The 18,517-nt window shown below is 46.4% G+C and overlaps 1 protein-coding gene across 1 annotated transcript in view; it reads left to right on the top strand.

Annotated features, from left to right (window-relative positions):
- The first annotated feature begins 483 nt into the window (after positions 1 to 483).
- Positions 484 to 18,517, top strand: part of LOC149469842 (multidrug and toxin extrusion protein 2-like) — a 147,634-nt gene continuing 129,600 nt past the window's right edge. Inside the window, exon 1 of the mRNA XM_089668440.1 lies at positions 484 to 709. Within this exon, the coding sequence (XP_089524566.1) occupies positions 569 to 709 (141 nt within the window). The 5' untranslated portion in view covers positions 484 to 568. The remainder of the gene's footprint in view (positions 710 to 18,517) is intronic.

Genomic DNA, 18,517 nt, shown 5'->3' with positions numbered 1-18,517 from the left:
TATGATTATATTATGACAATACTTGGCTTGAATTGCTTCAACGTACCTTATGTAGCTCTCTTTTTTTTTATCTTTATTTTGGTTAATACCCGGATCAGGACGCACGCCATCTGTTACTGGTGTGCATCCTGTATATACGACTATAGTGTTTTACCTGAATGTCATCTGCTCAGAAATGTAATTACAGCAGTTCTAAACGCTTTTATTACTCTGTATCACCTCTTTGTTGAAATCAATAACATTTTTAAGTGAAAAAAATATATATTTATTTGTTTAAACAATGCATCCATGCCTAGATAAAAATGTCTATCAACTGTTTCCATTTTTTTTCCATAGAGCGATCACTGCTCATTGGTATGCATAGCTTGATGGTCAGATTACAGTGTGTTCTCCTCCCATTGAGTGTAGCCTGCAAAACATGTAGAGATGAATTCTCTTACCTTTCACCCCTCCAGGTTAAGCCTGTTCAAACGATCAGTGTGACAGTGCACAATGGACCTTTCACCGTGTTCTTTAGTGTAAGAGATCTACAAAATTGTAAATCTAACAGTGAGAATCTCCAAAAACTATGACAAAATACAAAGAGGAAGCCAAGGAGACCTCTCCTTTATCAGACAAACCTCATGGAATTAAAAGACTGTTTCGTCACCTGGTACCTTATGGATTCTGTAATGAAGTAAAGGAGCAGCTTGGGTTGGCCATACCTATGGTAAGATAAGACTTTGATGTATTTATAATGCTTGTGGTATTCAGGTTGTCAAGGGTGCCATCTTTTGTAAGTATACTGTAAACATTAAAGCTGAACTCCAGGAATGTTTTATATAGAATGTTTACATTGCTTCAACTTGGCATAATTTAAGTATGCATTTCTCATACCTGATGGTCCACTGGAGAAGCTGGAAATCACTGTAGTAGTCATCACTACTACAGTGATAGCTGTGATCTTCTGGGTCCTGTTCAGGTTCAATGCAAGAAGCAACTGTGTTGTTACTATTGAATGGTGAATCTGTGCAGGTTGGATTCACCAAGGGTTTATTGAATGTTTTTCAGAACTCAGCAAAACAGGAATTTAGGGACAGATTGTATTGAAGTCTATTGGAAGCACATCTTGTTGTTAAATTCTGCCCTTTTTAAAGCTGATAAATAAACTTCTATAAAAAAACACAAAAAGATGGGCACTACACCAATGCAGAAAAAAAATGTAATCCCCCCCAACATTTTTGAGCCCCCCCACCCCTACATACACACACAGACTAACGTAAATGCACATATCAGGGCCACCTACACACAAAAACATTGATTATGATAAACATATTACATGCTGCCCTGCACACTGGACTGAGAGCAATAATTTTAAACCTAATATTTACAGTTAACTATAAACTGATGACCTGTAGGTACTTTTAAAGCTTTGCTTTTGGAAAATACAGAGTACTGAAGTTTATCACCATTTCATGGACACACACAATTTTAAGGCTTGACATGCTGGGTATTAATTCACTTGGGACAACCTCATCTTTTATATTTTACCAAAAATTGGGTAACATATAGTGTTTATGTGCTCTTTATGCCACTTTACTGTATTTTTTACTGACGTTTTGTGCTTCATAAACTAATGCAGTAATATCATGTGACATAAAAATTGGACTACCGCTATTTTATTCTCTAGGGTGTTTGCTTTCAGAAAATATATAATTTGGTGGGCGGTTTACATAATCTTTAAAATTATTTTTAAATATTTTTCTGTGTAAAAACAAAATGCAAGATTGTAAGCTCTGAGGATCAGGGCCCTCAAATCCCTCTTGTATTGAACTATATTGTTACTGTATTGTCTCCCGTTATATTGTAAAGCGCTGAGCAAACTGTTGGTGCTATATAAATCCTGTATAATAATAATAATGCCAAAGCAGCCCTGGCAGTGAAAGGGTTAAAGCTGAGTTCCAGTACTTTTTGTGTTTATTAAAAGACAGCAGCTTCAAAAACTGTAGCTGCAGATTTTTAATAAATTCACACTTACCTGTCCCAGGGTCCAGCAATGTACTCACCTGCACCAACCTTTCTTTGCCTCTTCTCTTCCCATCGCTGGCATCTCAACTGTGGGCACCAGGCTGTGACAGCTTGCGGCTTCAGAGACCTTCACAGCCAGGTGACCATTACGCATGCGCAAGTCACGCTGTACATCCTGATTGGTCTGCCAGTCTTCTGGGACCTGCAAAGTGTCCCAGAAGACTGCAGGAGGAAGGAGGGGGGCCAAACTTCCAGCTCACTTTGCTGTGGTGAACTGAGCCGTGAGAGCGGGTACCGAGGACACAGGTTGGGCAATGTGAGATCACAAAGCCGTGTGGAAGGACAGGGAGCCCTGCTGCCCACCCCCCTTCTCCAGTCACCCCGTGCTGTTACTGCTACCCACCCCCAATCCCCAAGTGGCTGGGGATTCGGATTTTACTGCCCCCCTATTCTGGCACCCTAAGGCATCTGCCTATGCTGCCTTATTCTGGTGCTGGCCCTGTAGCCAGGTCTGCTCCAAACTACTGGGGCCCCAAATTTTAATGGTTTCTTAACATAAAAATAGTTTTCCTAAGACAAATAGGTCCCTGTAGTCATCAAGCATCAACTCATATCAAATGTGCTCATTATCCCCCCGGAAGAGTTTTCTCAGAATTGAAATATGAAAAGTAACCTGTATAATATAAAGATATAAGTATATTGTTATTTCATATCTCAAAGTATTTGAATATTAAACCATGATAAAAGAGGAACGTACTACAACAAAACAAACATTGAAATAAACCAATGAGAACCAGGGGTGGGAGAGGCGGCAGTGGGGGCAGTGAAAGGCACCGATCTCCAGTATGGCTTTCAATGAAGCAGCTGAAAGCTGCGGGAGGGAGAGGAGGAGAAGCGGTTTTTAGCTGCTTCATTGAAAGCCATATAGGGGATCAGTGCTTGTCACTGCCACCACTACTGCACCTATCATCCCTGATTCTTCAGTTTCCTGCCCCCCCATGTGCTCCTCAGTGCCCAGTACCTCCCTCATCCTCTGCACCAACAGGAGAGGAAAGAGGCTGGATCTGCTCTGCCCCCCCCTGTGCCCACCGACACTCCAGTCCGTGCAGAAGAGAATGTGTGGGCTAGAAGTTCTACACAGAGCAGCCAGCAGCTCTGTTATGATTCTGACTGAGCATATGAGCCAGGAATCATCCATGTGAGTCTGACCTTCCTTCCTTTCATTCCTTCCTTCCTTACTTCCTTCCTTCCTCCCTCCCCTTGTTCCCTTCCTTCCCTTTTTTTCCCTCCCTTCCTTCCTCCCTCCCTCCCTTCCCTTTCTTCCTTCCTCCGTCTCTCCTTTCCCTTCCTTCCTTCCTTCCTCCCCTCCCTTCCTTCCTTTCCTTCTCTTATTTTCCTCCGTCCCTTCCTTCACTCCTTCCCTTCTTTTCCTTACTTCCTTCCTTCTTTCCTCCCTCCCTTCGTTCCCTTCCTTACCTTCTTTTCCTCCCTTCCTCCCTCCCTTCCTTCCCTCCTTTTCTTCCCTACCTTTCTTCCTCCCCTTTCTTCCTCCACATTCTTCTCTCCATTCCTCCCTCCCTTCCTTCCTTTCTTCCTTCCTTCCTCCGCTCCCTTCCTTCTCTCCCTCCTTCCATATAAAACATTTAGCAGTGCCATTTCATAAGATAATTACGAGGTCGTGTTTAGGGGTGGAATTAGGGGCGGGGCAGAGGAGGGGTTGGGTTAGGCAACTGGTGGTGAGTAACTCTTAAGTCCTGGCTAGTAGCTCATGACTTGAAATTTTGAGCCATATATGTACAGTATGTGTGTCACCTCTAAATATATTTAGTTTTTTTACATTCTACAAGATGTCTTATATACAGCAAAGGAAGAGCTTCAATCTCCTAAGTCTGAAAATAACCAGCAAATTAAAAAAATATATAATTATGCTAATAAATCTGATATTATAAGGCTTTATTCAAAATTAAACCTAATTTTAAATAAAGAAAAGCATATAATAAATGTGCTCATTATTTCTCTCTTAAAACGTAAATCTCAAACCAGCAAAGATTTGACTTAAACCCATGGTAGTGGCAAACCTGAACCTCACCCCTAGTTGTTACAAGTGTGCCAATACATGTTTGGCCACCGTACAAATCAGGCTCACTTCTGCATAGAAACCATTTAACTTCCAGCTTATTTCAACAAGTTTAGGTTAGAAGCTGATTGGTTTCTATGCAGAAGTGAGCCAGATTTTGCACTCTCCAGCTTTAGTAAATATACCCTTTTAAGTCAGAGGTTCATCATAACCCCCACTGGGGTCATTCACCCATTTTGAGTTATTGCTAGAAAAAAAGGTGAGGGAAAATCTTCCTGTAGGCACACCTGAATCTGTGACCGCTCTGCAAGATGGTAATATTGTTAACTTTAAAGAGATTTCTTGCTTTTCCTGTGGTGTCTCCAGAAAAGAAAGATACAGAAAAAGAGGGTAGCAAAAAAAATTCCTTGATAGGAGTTTTAAACCTTCTTTACTGTATCAAAATACAAAAAATGTTTTGGCTTAACATACACCTTAAAGTGTACTTGAACTGTGGAAACTTTACCCAAAAAGCCAAGGAAGGGGCAAATAACTAATTAATAGTAGGAATGAGCAAATTGACCCAGGTATGTTTCATGGGAGGATCTAGAAATCCAGCTGAAAATCCACTATCACTGAACCTAGCTCCAAAACCATATACATTCTATGGGAGGTGAATATTTTAATTTGTAACGCCCATTTTCACAGCTAATAGGCAAGCCACTGTTGAAAGGGCATGGGGAGCTGGACACTGCCATGGTGGATATGTACTGATGCCAACAAAATAAGGAAATAAAACAAAATATTGTTAGGAAGGAGAGTTTTTTTATCATGTGGCCTAAAGGGCAACATTGAAATTACAAATGCTTTAAAAAAAACATGCCTTAAAGTTGCACATGTTGTTATGGAACAGTATGTTGTAGTTTGCAAAAAAGGACTTTGTTTACTTTACTGCATTAAATGGTGTTGAATTTGATGCATTAAAGCAACCACTGACCTCAATAAAAAAGAGAAAAAGTACATTTTTGGTTATATATCTAGCTAGAGAATTTACTGAATTGTGTAATCTTTTTTTTTTCATAAAGTTTATTAGGAAAGTACATTAGCATAATATACAATTGGTACAAAAAAAAGAAGGGGAAAAAGGAATGGGGACAAAGCATTGAGAAAACAGTTAACATAAGCCATACAGAGAGAGATGATCATGTAGAACGACATAGACAATGATCTCATGTCATACATAATAACAATGAAATTGGTGGTAGGCGGTTAGAAGAGGCGACAAACATTTACAACAAGGGTGAAGGCAACTAATACCCAAGAACCATAATAAGGCATCTAAAAGCCACAAAACAGGTAAGTTCAGGCATTTATTCCTCCAGGTGTCTAATATCATATGAGGGCAAGGTGAGGGGGTAGAGGAAGTGCATAAGGGTTACATGCAACCCGAAGAGGAGAACAAATGCTGAAATTACTAGACGAACCCTGAGATAAAAGAGGGAGCTGCGGAGGGGGTTGCGGGTAATGGTTACCCGTCTGCAGGAGGAGGTCTACAAAAAACAAAAAGCACGTATATTGCTATTGCTATATGAGTATGAGTGTGTGTCACCTAAGGGCCGTGAAAAAGGTGAAAGGGCAGGAGGAGGAGAGAGAGAGAGAAAAAAAATGGGGTGTGTGGGGAGGGAAGCGGAGAGAGGATCATAGGGGAGGGGATAGAGTTAGGGAGGGGGCAGTGTAGGCAGGCATTTTACCAGTATGTAGGCTTCGAGGACATGGCAATTATGAGCAAACCCTAAGAGGGTAAATAAAAAAATGTGTGTCGGACAGAAGGTAGCAAAAGGGAAAGTAAAAAGGGAAGAGGGGAATGTCAGGACATCCTAAGAAAAAAGAAGAAGTCAAGGGGGGGACATGATTAAGAAGGCTTCGGCACAATGTCAGGTGGAATGGCCCATAATGGAACGGAATTCAGGGGTTGTTTGAAAGTGAGTCCAACAAGCCCAGATATGTCCGAAATAGAGGCCGACTTGCAGGCCAAACGGAAAATTTTCAGGGTAGGTCCCAACAATGGATGTGTGAGGAGGGCCTGAGGTGTATGCTTCGCCAGAAGCCAGGGGACCGAGGCTAAGGGGGAGGGTGAAAAAGAGTTCTCTAACTGCACCCATGTTTTGGTGGACGAATGAACGTGCCAATCAATAATTTGGGAAAGGTGACAAGCCCAGTAATAACATTGTAGGTCAGGGAGCCCTATCCCTCCTATAGATTTAGGGAGAACCAGTTGGGAATACGAAATGCGCGGACGCTTATGATTCCAGAGAAACAATGAGCACATTCTTCTACACGAAGTAAAAAAGGCAGGCGGTAGTTGAATAGGTAGGGTTTGAAAAAGATAGAGGAGGCGAGGGAGTACGCTCATTTTGAGTATAGCAGCCCTCCCGAACCAAGAGAAGCAAGGGCGGTGCTACTTATTAAGGTCTTCCTGGATGAATCGGAGAGCTGGGACGAAGTTTTTGGCATATAGATCATTTAGATTACGAGTGAGCTGAATGCCAAGATAAGTGAGGGCTTCCTTTTCCCAGTGAAACGGGAATTGAGACTGGCAAAAAGACACCATATCAGAAGAAAGAGTGATGTTAAGGGCATAGGACTTAGAGTAATTATTATCATTATACAGTATTTATAAAGCGCCAATGGTTTGCTCAGCGCTGTAATTGATAATTGTAATTGATTTTGAGGTTCGAAATAAGTTGAAAGAGAGAAAAATCTTTCAGCAAATTGGGCAAGGTGGTTCGAGGATCCATTAGAAACAAAAGAATGTCATCCACGTAAGCAGCAATTTTGTATTCTTTAGCTGCTGCTGTAATGCCTTTGCTATCAGGGTTTGAACGGATTTTGCACAGTAGTGCTCCCAATGATAGTACAAAAAGGAGTTGGGAGAGGGGACATCCTTGACGCGTCCCATTCCCAAGAGGGAAGGGGTTCGACAAGTGGCCATTCACTCGCACGTGAGCCGCTGGGCCAGAGTAGAGGGCCATAATGAAATTAAGCATGTGTTCTCTCAAACCGATCGCCTGCAAGGATGCCTTCAGATAGTTCCAAGCCACCCTGTCGAAGGCCTTCTCTGCATCCAAAGAGAGGAAGAACCCGGGGGTGTTGGAATTGCGAACTCAGTAGAGGAGATTAAGAGCCTTGGTGGTATTATCTCTTGCTTCCCTGCTGGGAATGAAACCCACTTGAACCAAATTGATCAAGGAGGGGAGTAAAGGAAGGAGTCGATTGGCGAGAATTTTCGCAAATATTTTAACATCTACATTCAGGAGGGAGATGGGCCTATAATTGGATACCAGGGTAGCATCTTTGCTACCTTTGGGTATGACTGTGATGTGCGCTTCTAAGAGACGATGTCGTGGCAGGGGGGATGAAGAGAAAGTTTTAAAGGCTGAGTGAAAAGGGTCGCTCAGGATGTCAAGAAATTATTTATAGTAAGCTACTGAAAAACCGTCAGGGCCCGGGCTTTTACCAGGTTTCATTTTTTTGACGGCTCGCTCTAGTTCATCAGACATCAAATTTTTTTCCAAGGACCGGGCCGTATCCTCAGGAAGGGCAGCGGGACTATAAAGATGGAGAAAGTCAGAGATCAGAGTGGCTCTGGGTTTGTCGGTTTCCAATGGGGGAGGGAGGTTGTATAGGGAGTTCTAAAACTGCTCGAAATGAGAAGCAATATCGGCATTGGAGGTAGCAACGGTACCGTCCGAACCTCTGATTTTGTGGACTGTCATGCTCGACTTTTTAGCACGTAGGGCTCTGGCTGGAAATCTCCCGCTTTTGTATTTCAATGGTTTTTATTAATTTATAACAATTAACACAGGAGCAACAAATCACGCCCATGCAGGGTTTTTCAATTGCACATAGAGGAACTAGAAATGTGAGAAATCAGTGCTCTAACACCAACATTGCAAAAGATCCGCCCACGCAGAGGCCATCAATGGCACTTAAATAACAAAACATAAACATAACACTGATAATAACTCAGACTAAAGGCAGCTATCCACTGCCACACCAAAGCAAACAAAAAAAAAAGGGGGAAAAGGAAGGAGAGGTGCAAAAGAAAGAAGGATAGCCAAACCAAGAGCAGGGATCCAAGAATGCCAAAGTGAATAACATCACATCCCCAGGCTAGCCGGCGGGAGCGTGGGAAAGGTATATTGCAACCACGGCTCCCATATTTTCAAGAATTTACATTGGGAGTCGTTGCAGATACTCGACATCTGTTCATTGAGCATCATAGCAGTCATACGGTCCCGCACCCCCTGAAGAGGGACAAACGGGCTCTTCCAGGCCTGAGCAATTGTTCTAGAGGCTGACAAAAACAAATAGGAAGTCAACTTCTGCTGGTGAGCCAAGAGGCCCGGTATGGGACAAAGAAGCAAAGCATAACGAGCATCCCGTCGTATAGAAAGATGGAACAAGGTGAAAAGGAGGCCAAACATACGAGACCAAAAACGAAGCAGCCTCGGGCATGACCACCAGATATGCAATACATCACCACGATGGCCACAACCCCGAAAGCATCGATCACTGCAGGCAGGGTTTGCCTGTGCCAAACGAGCCAGAACCAAATACCAACGAAACAACACCTTGTAGGCCGCCTCCAGCGTGGTTGTATTAAAAGAGCATTTAGCTACAAGTGACCAGACCCTATTCCAGTCCTCCGGATCCACAACCACTCCCAGGTCGTGCTCCCACTGAACGACATATGAAAGAGAAGTATGCAACGAGCGTCTATTCAAGGCTGCATAAAGAAGTGAGATAAGGCCAGGGGAGCCCGGACGCTGTTGGCAAAGCAGTTCAAAGGCAGATTTCTGGTACGGGAAAAGAGAAGTGCCCCGCAATGAGAGGAGCCAATGCCGCAATTGAAGGTAACAAAAAAATTCTGCCGGAGGGACATCCTGTGACTCCCGAAGAGAATTCCAAGTGGGGAAGGACCGACAGGTCAAAAAGTGTCGTACTTGTGAAAAATCGTTGGCCACCCACCAAGAAAACGCCCTTGGTTGATCTAAACCCGGTGGAAAGAGGGGATTGTTAGTAATCGGGAGCAAAGGCAAGAAAGGTGACATTAGGCCACTGGAGTAACGTACCGAGTCCCACACTTGTAAGCCATGGAGCAAAATTGGACTCAGTGCCATGGGGCGCAGGGCAGGGGGAAGCCATAGAAGCGTCGAAATCGGAATAGGGGCACAATTAGGTAATTCCAGCAGGACCCAGAGAGGTATGTCTGAGGAAGCAGGCAACATAGATAGCGGGGCAATCTGGCTCGCCTGATAATATTTAGTTACATTGGGAACCCCAAGGCCACCCCGGAGTCTATGGACAAAAAGCATAGTTCTGGAAACTCTGGGGCGTTTATCGGCCCAGATAAAACGCATAATCTTCACCTGAAGCAACCGAAGGAAATGAGGAGGAACCCGCACTGGGAGGCTGCGAAAATAGTATAACAATTTCGGCAAGATGGTAATTTTCACTGAATTGATCCATCCTATCCATGACAGGTGCGGAAATTGCCAAGAATGCATAAGAGAGGACACAGAGCGAAGCAATGGATAGTAATTTGCAGCAAATAGTGAGTCACAGGTGGGGGTCAAGCGAATGCCTAGGTATTCAAGAGAAGAAGAGGCCCATTTATAAGGGAAGTGGGACTGCAGGCGCAAAACCAGATCTGAGGCCAAAGTAATATTAAGCGCGACAGTCTTATTCAAATTGATACAGAGACCTGAAATCATAGAAAAGCGCTCAAGAACCTGTTGCAAATTTGGAAGCGTAGTCAGGGGATTAGTGAGAGTCAAGAGGGCATCGTCTTCAAAAAGGTTCAACTTGAACTCCTGTGCCACGTATGGAACCCCCGATACATTACAATCAGTCCGGAGTGCCATAGCCAACGGCTCAAGTGCCAGGACAAAGAGCGCCAGGGACAGGGGGCATCCCTGTCTCGTACCTCGCCAAATAGGAAAGGGATCTGAGAAATACCCAGCGTATTTAACAGAAGCCAAAGGGGAAGAATACAAGGCTTGAATCCAAGAAAGAATAGAGTCCTCAAAACCCCAGCGTAATAGGACAAACTGCAGATATTCCCAGGATAGAGAATCAAAGGCTTTATATATGTCTAAAGACAGTAAGAATCCCGGTATTTTCCGATGTTGTAGAAAATGTATAAGATGGAACACCTTACAAAGATTATCACCTGCCTGTCTCCCAGGGATGAAACACACTAGGTCTCTGTGGATCAGGCTACGCAAGTATTTATTGATACGAAAGCTAAGAATCTTGCCCAAGATCTTCAGGTCTTCATTAAGAAGAGAAATGGGCCGAAAGGCTTGCGGTTCCTGCACATCATCGGTCGTCTTAGGAATCATGGAAATATGAGCTCTAAGCGCATCCGGAGAGGACAATGAGCCCTGTCGTAACTCATTAAAATAGTCAGCCAAGAAGTGTGCTAACAGGGTTGCAAATTTCTTATAAAAGAGGCCGGAAAAGCCGTCTGGACCCAGGGCCGCTGTAGACCGTAGAGATTAAATAGCTTGGAGCACTTCCGGTACGGTGACACCGGCGTTGAGAGCTTCTGCGCTGCCTCAGATAGTCCAGGAAGTTGGAGGTCTTGAAAGAATGCCTCTGCCTGAGCCACAGGGAAGGGATCTGGTTTGGTGTAAAGGCGCGAAAGAAAGTCCGCGAAACGAGAGACAATCTGCTGGGGATTAGAAGTACAGCCACCTACGGGAAGTTGCAATCGGATTGGTCTATGGGGTTTCCCCACAGAATTGAGTTTCCTGGCCAGCATCGGACCAGGCTTATTAGCACAGGAATAAAATTTTATTTGGCCCAACGCAGGGCCCGTTCCGCCTCTGAAGAGGCGAGTAGGTCCAACTCTGCCGCCAGGGAGCGTTTATGGGCCATGGATGGGAATGACTTCCAACGAGCATCCGCAGAGGCCAACAGAGAATGGAGCTCCAAAATTCGGCGCCCCCGTTCCCGCTTCTGAACCGCCGCCAGCTGTATAACCTGACCCCGCAGCGTGGCTTTGTGCACCTCCCACAGGGGTACTGCCGAAGAAACAGATCCCGTGTTTTCCGCGAAGTGTGTGCGTAAGAAAGATTCTATGTGTTGGCAGGTGACCTGAGTGGTCAATAAAGAATCATTAATGCACCAGTGAAAGGGGCGCCGTACCGACCCAGAAAGGGCCAGGAGGAGTACCAGAGAATCATGGTCCAGGGCGAGGAGGGAATAGCTATCCGCCTGACCAAAGGAAGCTGCTAGACATACATGAATATATGGTCAATTCGACAAAAACTGTCATGAGGGTTGGAATAGAATGTAAAGTCGCACTGAGTTGGGTAAAGTTCCCTCCAGACATCCGCCAGCCCCGCCGTCCGCAAGAGACAGCGCATACGTTCCTCTAGCACTAAGTCGAGAGAAGGGGCCGCCCCCTGGGCATAGCGCCTATCCAATGTGGAATCCAAGGTAACATTGGAATCTCCCAAAAGAAGAAGTAGACCCTTGGAGTGTCGGGAGACAATGGTGCAGAGATGAGAAAAGAACTTATGTTGAAAGCGATTGGGTGCATAGTAAGAGACAAAGGTAACCTCCTGATCCCAGAGGGTGCCCTGCGGAAGCAAGTACCTACCCGTGGGGTCTGCTATATTCCGAGCACAGACAAAAGGAAGATTGCGCTTGCAAGCTATTAGTACACCCCGGTGTTTCTCAGGGGCCGAGGCCGTGTAAAAGATGGGAAAGTGATGCGAAAGATACCGTGGATCGGAGGACTGAGAAAACCTGGTCTCCTGTAAACATACCACGTCAATTTGTTGCGATTTGAGGTGATGAAAAACTCAAGCCCGCTTCTGAGGCGAATTGAAATCTTGAACATTTTGTGAGTATACTTTCAGAAGGGGTGAGGCCATGGCGGTATCAGCACAGCATGCTCAGCAGAAAAAGCATAGGTCGGCCAACAGTCCCAATGGCATTCGGACCATGGCATCCTGAGACCCTGCATGAGGATAAAACAAAAGAAACAAGAAATATATACAGCAGTACAAACGTGTCACGTCAATGGTGACATGCATCCTCCTACACCTGAAGGATACCGGTTGGGGTGGCTCTACCACATGGCTGCAAATGAAAACATCAAAAACATAAGCCCTCAGGGGGCAAGAAGGCAATAAACACAGTATAATGTGATACCAAAGTAATAAACTAAGAGTCCCAGAAGTGAGCACATCCGCAATAACCTCCCGATAGAAAACCCAGCTAAACTAGAGGGCCAACCCCCATCAGGAGGACTGCTACAGGCCGCTGTAGAACCACTACACAGCCCAAGTGGTCCCCCACCTCCCAATAGGGCCAACACCCGATCAGGCACACCAGGCCCACCTTCCACCCCGAAGCCTGAGGGAACCATCACCTCATACCCAAATGGGAACCCGAACAACGGCACCCGTGGTAGGCCAAGACAGCAAAAAGTCATAATCCGCAAGTCCAGGAGGAGACCCTCCCCCCCCATTCAGTGATGGAACCCAAGGGAATGGGTCGGATCAGGCCTAGCCTGGAACACTAACTACTGGAAAAGCCCTAAGGGCCAAACTCACAGTCCCATCAGGAAAGTCCAACGGTGAAACACAACGTGGGGGATCCAAGATACATTCTCAGCCCGGAGAAGAGCAGGACGGACTTGATTGTTGAGGCATCTGAGGGAGGGCCCTCTTCCTGTTGGACGACCACTCCCAGAGGTGGCCCGGTGGAAGCAACCTCGCTGGGGATCCACTTGAGTGAGCCGGGCTCTGAGCAGGGGCCTCCGGCAGAAGAAGATGCAAAGATTCCAGGAGCGAATGGGCCTCCCCCGGCATAACAACAGAGTGACTGTGGCCCTGGTAGTTGAAGGTGAGGCGGAACGGAAAGCCCCAAGCGTGTTTAATTCTGTGGTTCACCAGGATAGAAGTGAAGGGCTTCAACTGATATCGCTTCTGCAGAGTGGTCTGGGAGAGGTCTGCGAAGAGCTGGTAGCGATGTCCCTGGAATCTGAAGTCTGGTTTGTTTCTGGCCGCCAAGAAGATGGTTTCCTTAGCGCAGTAGAAAGTGAACTTGATGATGATGTCCCTCGGGGGCCCATCCGGTTGTCTGGGGCCCAATGCACGATAAATGTGGTCATATTCAAGCCGGTCGATGGGAATTGCGGATATCAGCTCCTGAGACAGAGCAGTAGCAGTGGAGGTGAGATCTGTGACCCCTTAACCGCAAATTGCTGCGACGGGAACGGTTCTCGAAATCCTCAAGTCGGAGCAGCGCGTCCGCTAATTCTTTCTTGAGGTCACACAAGTCCTGCTCGTGACCCTCAATGACCGTGGCCGCAGCATCCATTTTATCCTCAAGATCATTCATCCGATTGCCCAACTCTCGAATTTCACGCGAAAGTCGGTCGGCAAGCTTGGAGATAGCAGAGGACAGTTCCGACTGTAGCATCATCTTGAAACGGTGCAGAAGCTCAGCATCCCACAGACCCGGAGGGGAAGACCGCAGGGATGCTTCTGATGCCAGGTCATCTTCACCCCTGGGATCCAGCCCACCCATGGATAGCGGCGGCGGGGGACCCGAAATAGAGGCCGGGGCTTCAATTGTGGCCTCCGGCGGAAAACGCGATCCCACGGCTGGGGCTCTGGAACTCTCCGACGGCAGGCCAAAAATCGAGGGCTCAGCTTCACCCGCGATCTCTGGCGGGTAGGCCACAAACTTTGAAACTGTCTTCCGGACGTTGGAAGCGTGGGAGGTGGCTGATTTTTTTTTCCCCATCAGGGCACCAGGGGACAGGGGACAGGGGCCAGGAGAGGTTGTAGGGAAGGCCAAAAATCCCCCTCAAGAGCTAAAAATCGACCGATGTGCCGGTGGTCGAGCAACTGGGTTTAAAAAGCAGCCATTCCTCATTGCTCACGAGCGCCCCCTAAAATCTCCCGCTTTTATTCGCAAATTCGTAATATAACTTCTGAGACATAATATATCTACGTTTGGCTGCCTTACCCAGTTCGGTTAGGAGTTGTGAGCGGCATTCGTAAGTTCGGTCAGTGTCAACGCTGCTTGAGTGTGTTTGTGGGCTTTTTCTAAGAATTGAAATCTGTCTGTAAGATGTTGTAAACGCTCTTGTCTATCCCGTTCATGTGTCATGGCTATAGCTATGAGGGCTCCACGGATGACACATTTATGAGCTTCCCATTGTGTGAGAGAGGAGGTGTCTGGAGTTTGGTTTGTTGAGAAGTAATCAGTCAATTTGGAACGGATCTCTGCTTCAGTTGTTAGGTCAGATAGAAGAGAGGCGTCCAGTCTCCAGAATTTAGAGTGGGAGTGTTTTAAGGGGAAACTCAGTGTCATAGATATGGGGGTGATGATCTGATAGAACCATCGGTTCTATGGAGGCGGCGTGGAGGAATGGGAGATCCACTTGTGATACAAAGATGTAATCTATTCTGGAATATTTGTTGTGCGGTGGAGAAAAGAATGTGTAGTCTTTGACATTAGGGTGAAGGATTCGCCATGAGTCGTGTAGTTGTAGGTCTTGTAGTTGCGTGCGAATCTGTCTGAGAGATTTTTATGGCAAGAAGGAACTACCCGAAGAGGAGTCCAGCAATGGGCATAAGGGGACATTCAGGTCTCCACCCAAGATCAGCATGCCTGACTGAAAGGAGGAAAGAGAGGCAGTGACCGAGCGGACAAAGGAAACCTGCTTGGTATTGGGAGCGTAGAGATTCGCGAGCGTGATGGGCCTATTGGTAAGAGTGCCTTTTAAGAACAAATATCTACCTTCGGGATCCGGGAATGAGTCCGTTACTGTCAAGGGGAGATGTCTTGCAATCAGAATGCCCACGCCCTTTGATTTAGCCAAGGGGTTAGGGGCATGATAGACTGTTGGAAAGCACGAGTTAAAGAGCTTGGGGATGGAGTCTTGACGAAAATGTGTCTCTTGGAGAAAGACGACATCTGCTCTTTGTTTGTACAAGTAGGAAAGCAGGAGGGAGCGTTTTTCAGGCATGTTCAAACCTTTAACGTTTAGCGAAAGAACTTTTAAAGACAACTGTCCTGACAGAGAATTGGAGGAGGTCATGTCCAATGTGTTGTGTGTAATAAGCCTGGTGGGATGGTGGGACGGTTAACACTGAGGGTTAGGGAAGCGGGAAGAAGAGGGAAGGGAGGAAAGAGAAAAAAAAGGGGGGGGGGAGACAGGAAAGGAGAATGTGAATAGATAAGAAAAAGTAATAACCGGCATGAGGAGTAGACCAGCTAGTCCACTTGTGGGTGGGAAGAACAAAGAAAGAGAGAAAAAGAAAGGGAAAGAGAAGAGGAGAGAAGGAGAGAAAATGGCGGTTGCTGGCTAAAATCAGTAAGAGCTCTCTGATCCTACTGTGTGGGGAATGAGGTGTGCATAGATCCAAAATGGGGGAGCCCGCCCTCTGGTAGACTCTAAGAAAAAACAAATGTTGGGACTGGAGAGGAAGGGCGAGGGCAGGGCAATCAATACAGAGAACTACTATGGTCAGTCAGATGAGGCGGTCTGGCATTCTTCCCCTGATAGAACAGATGGCTCGGGCTTCCTTGGGGAGTTGGAATTAAGTGTAAGGGGAGTAACAGCAGTGAGGGGGATAGATTTCTGGCTGCTATACACAGCGGTGTAGTGCGGGTAGATATCACCTGTGTGAGAATGAGTGGAGTGTAGACTGAAACGTGACCTAGAAAATCAGAAATAGAGATATGGTAAAAAGTGTGGTCGGGAGCAGGCCGGGTAATAAGATCTCTCTCAGCGTTAGAGCTACATGTGAGGCCAAGGTGGGTACCCCAAGCTCCACTCAAAAGGAGGGTAGGCAACAACCTACCTAAAGCAATGTAAGTTGAGAACATAACAGTAACAGTAACAATAACATGTGACGGCCAGCCTGTATACAATGACCAACTAGGCCGCCAGCAAACAATGTATAACACATTACATGAAAGGCAGAGATAAACCGGGAAATATACCAGCTTGGGCTCTAGAGGCATCAGGGGAGTCAAGCAGCACCTCATTGAAGTCTGGGGGGAGAGGTAAGGGAAGGGGCAGACAATGTCATGGGGCCTGTGATGGAGCAATGGCGACATTACTCCGAACATGAGAAAGGGATGGATGGAGATGCAAAAGCGGGAGAAGAGTTACCAAACTCGGCAGAGGACTGCCATCCAGGGGGCCTATTGAGGTGATGTTCACTCACAAGTAAAGAACCACAATACAATAACAACAACAAAAAAAAAAAATCAGTGGATCCCACTGACCCCCCACCACCCCACCCATTCACTGCCCACTACCCCAACCATGCACAATTAAACGGTAAAGGATATCTGGTGGCAAGATCTTCTCAAGGTGTGTTCTGCAGGTGGTCTTTGGTGGACAGTTCAAGGAGAGTTGGGTGCGTTGCGAGAAGGATGGGCATGAGATCCCTCGAATAGACAGTCGGATAACCTCCGAAGCTTCATGACCGAGTTCTGGATTAAGTGGATGGTAGGTGCAAGGGAGCAAGGATCTTCCAGAAGTCTTTCACTAACTCGAGGTGTATGTAGACTTGACAAGAGGAATGTGGAAAGAACTTGGTGGAAATGGGGACTCGGATGTAGAGCAGGGGCTATAGTCTGAGGTATCAATGGCGATGCCATGAAAAGGCCTTCAGAGAAAGGAGGCAAAGCGAAATAAACTGTGGCAGACAGACAGCCATATGGATTACGAGGGTTGTGGAATGAGGCCCTGATGGCCTCTGAAGGCGTGCAAATGTTCGTATGCCAGAGAGTTCGGGAGTTTAGGCTGGATCAGGTGTGGGAAGGACTTCAGGATGGGAGGTCCGAGGCCCACAATGGTGGGATCAAGGAAACGGAGGGTTCTCTTGAAGTACTGCGGAGGTGAGGTGTGCGGATCTGGAGCCTGCAGCAAGCTGGTAATGTGCTGTGGATGAGAGGGCCAGGAGTGAATGGGAGTGCAGGGCTCCTAAGCATCATGGCGGGGCCTTCGGTGCACAGGAGAGGCCGTCGGGCTGGAGATGGCAGTAGAGCCTCTTTTGGGAGGTTTTGGAGGGGTCATGGGAACAGAGCGGCGTCGGCAAGAAGGGGGGCCTTGCCACTCCATTGCACTGGTTTCCAGTCTGGTTTCTGGGGCAGAAGGGATCCGCATGGTTCTGTACCAGTCAGGAAGTTTGATTAGTGGTATATCTAGAGAGGTGCAGAAATTGGGCAAGTCTTCAGGGACTCGCAGATTGGCATTGCGCCCGTTTGCTTGTGCAGAGAGGCAGAAGGGAAATCGCCATCTGTAGGGTATGTTGTGGGAGCGGAGTGAGTCCAATAGGGGGCGAAGTTCCCGCCTTTGTTGCAGGGTCAGGTTGGACAGATCTTGGAATAGATGTATTTCTGACCCCCGATACAAGAGACGTCTTCTTTCTCTGGCGCATTTGAGGATATCCTCTTTAAGCGGGGTGGGTCTCTGGGTGGGTCAGAATCTCTGCCCCTGGGGCGGAGCGCTCTGTGTGCACGATCCAGGTCAATTGGTGTCGCAACGGTTGTGGTCATTAAAGATGGCCACTACCGTTCTATGAATGTTGTTTGGTTCAACAGATTCTGGCAAACCACGGAGTCTGATATTATGTCTGCGTCCATGATTATCTAAGTCCTCAATGTTTCTATAGAATTCACGGATGCTTGAAGCGTGGGACGCTGTCATCTGCTGTATTTCCACTATTGGATCCGTATTTTGTTTGGTAGAGAGTTCCACCCCCTCTAATCTGGTGCCCAAGGAGTGGAGGTCATCACGTACAGTCAGGTCCATAAATATTGGGACATCGACACAATTCAAACATTTTTGGCTCTATACACCACCACAATGGATTTGAAATGAAACAAACAAGATGTGCTTTAACTGCAGACTGTCCGCTTTAATTTGAGGGTATTTACATCCAAATCAGGTGAACGGTGTAGGAATTACAACAGTTTGCATATGTGCCTCCCACTTGTTAAGGGACCAAAAGTAATGGGACAAAATATTAATCATAAATCAAACTTTCACTTTTTAATACTTGGTTGCAAATCCTTTGCAGTCAATGACAGCCTGAAGTGTGGAACGCATAGACATCACCAGACGCTGGGTTTCATCCCTGGTGATGCTCTGCCAGGCCTCTACTGCAACTGTCTTCAGTTCCTGCTTGTTCTTGGGGCATTTTCCCTTCAGTTTTGTCTTCAGCAAGTGAAATGCATGCTCAATCGGATTCAGGTCAGGTGATGGACTTGGCCATTGCAGAACATTCTACTTCTTTGGTTGCTTTTGCAGTCTGCTTTGGGTCATTGTCCATCTGCACTGTGAAGCGGCGTCCAATGAGTTGTGAAGCATTTGGCTGAATATGAGCAGATAATATTCCCGAA

This window comes from Staurois parvus, unplaced genomic scaffold (assembly GCF_062004578.1).
Source record: "Staurois parvus isolate SC_StPar_1 unplaced genomic scaffold, SC_StPar_1.0 ptg000058l, whole genome shotgun sequence".
Taxonomy (NCBI): Eukaryota; Metazoa; Chordata; class Amphibia; order Anura; family Ranidae; genus Staurois; species Staurois parvus.
The sequence above is the reverse complement of the archived record's forward strand: the minus strand, read 5'-3'. Positions and strand labels throughout refer to the sequence as shown.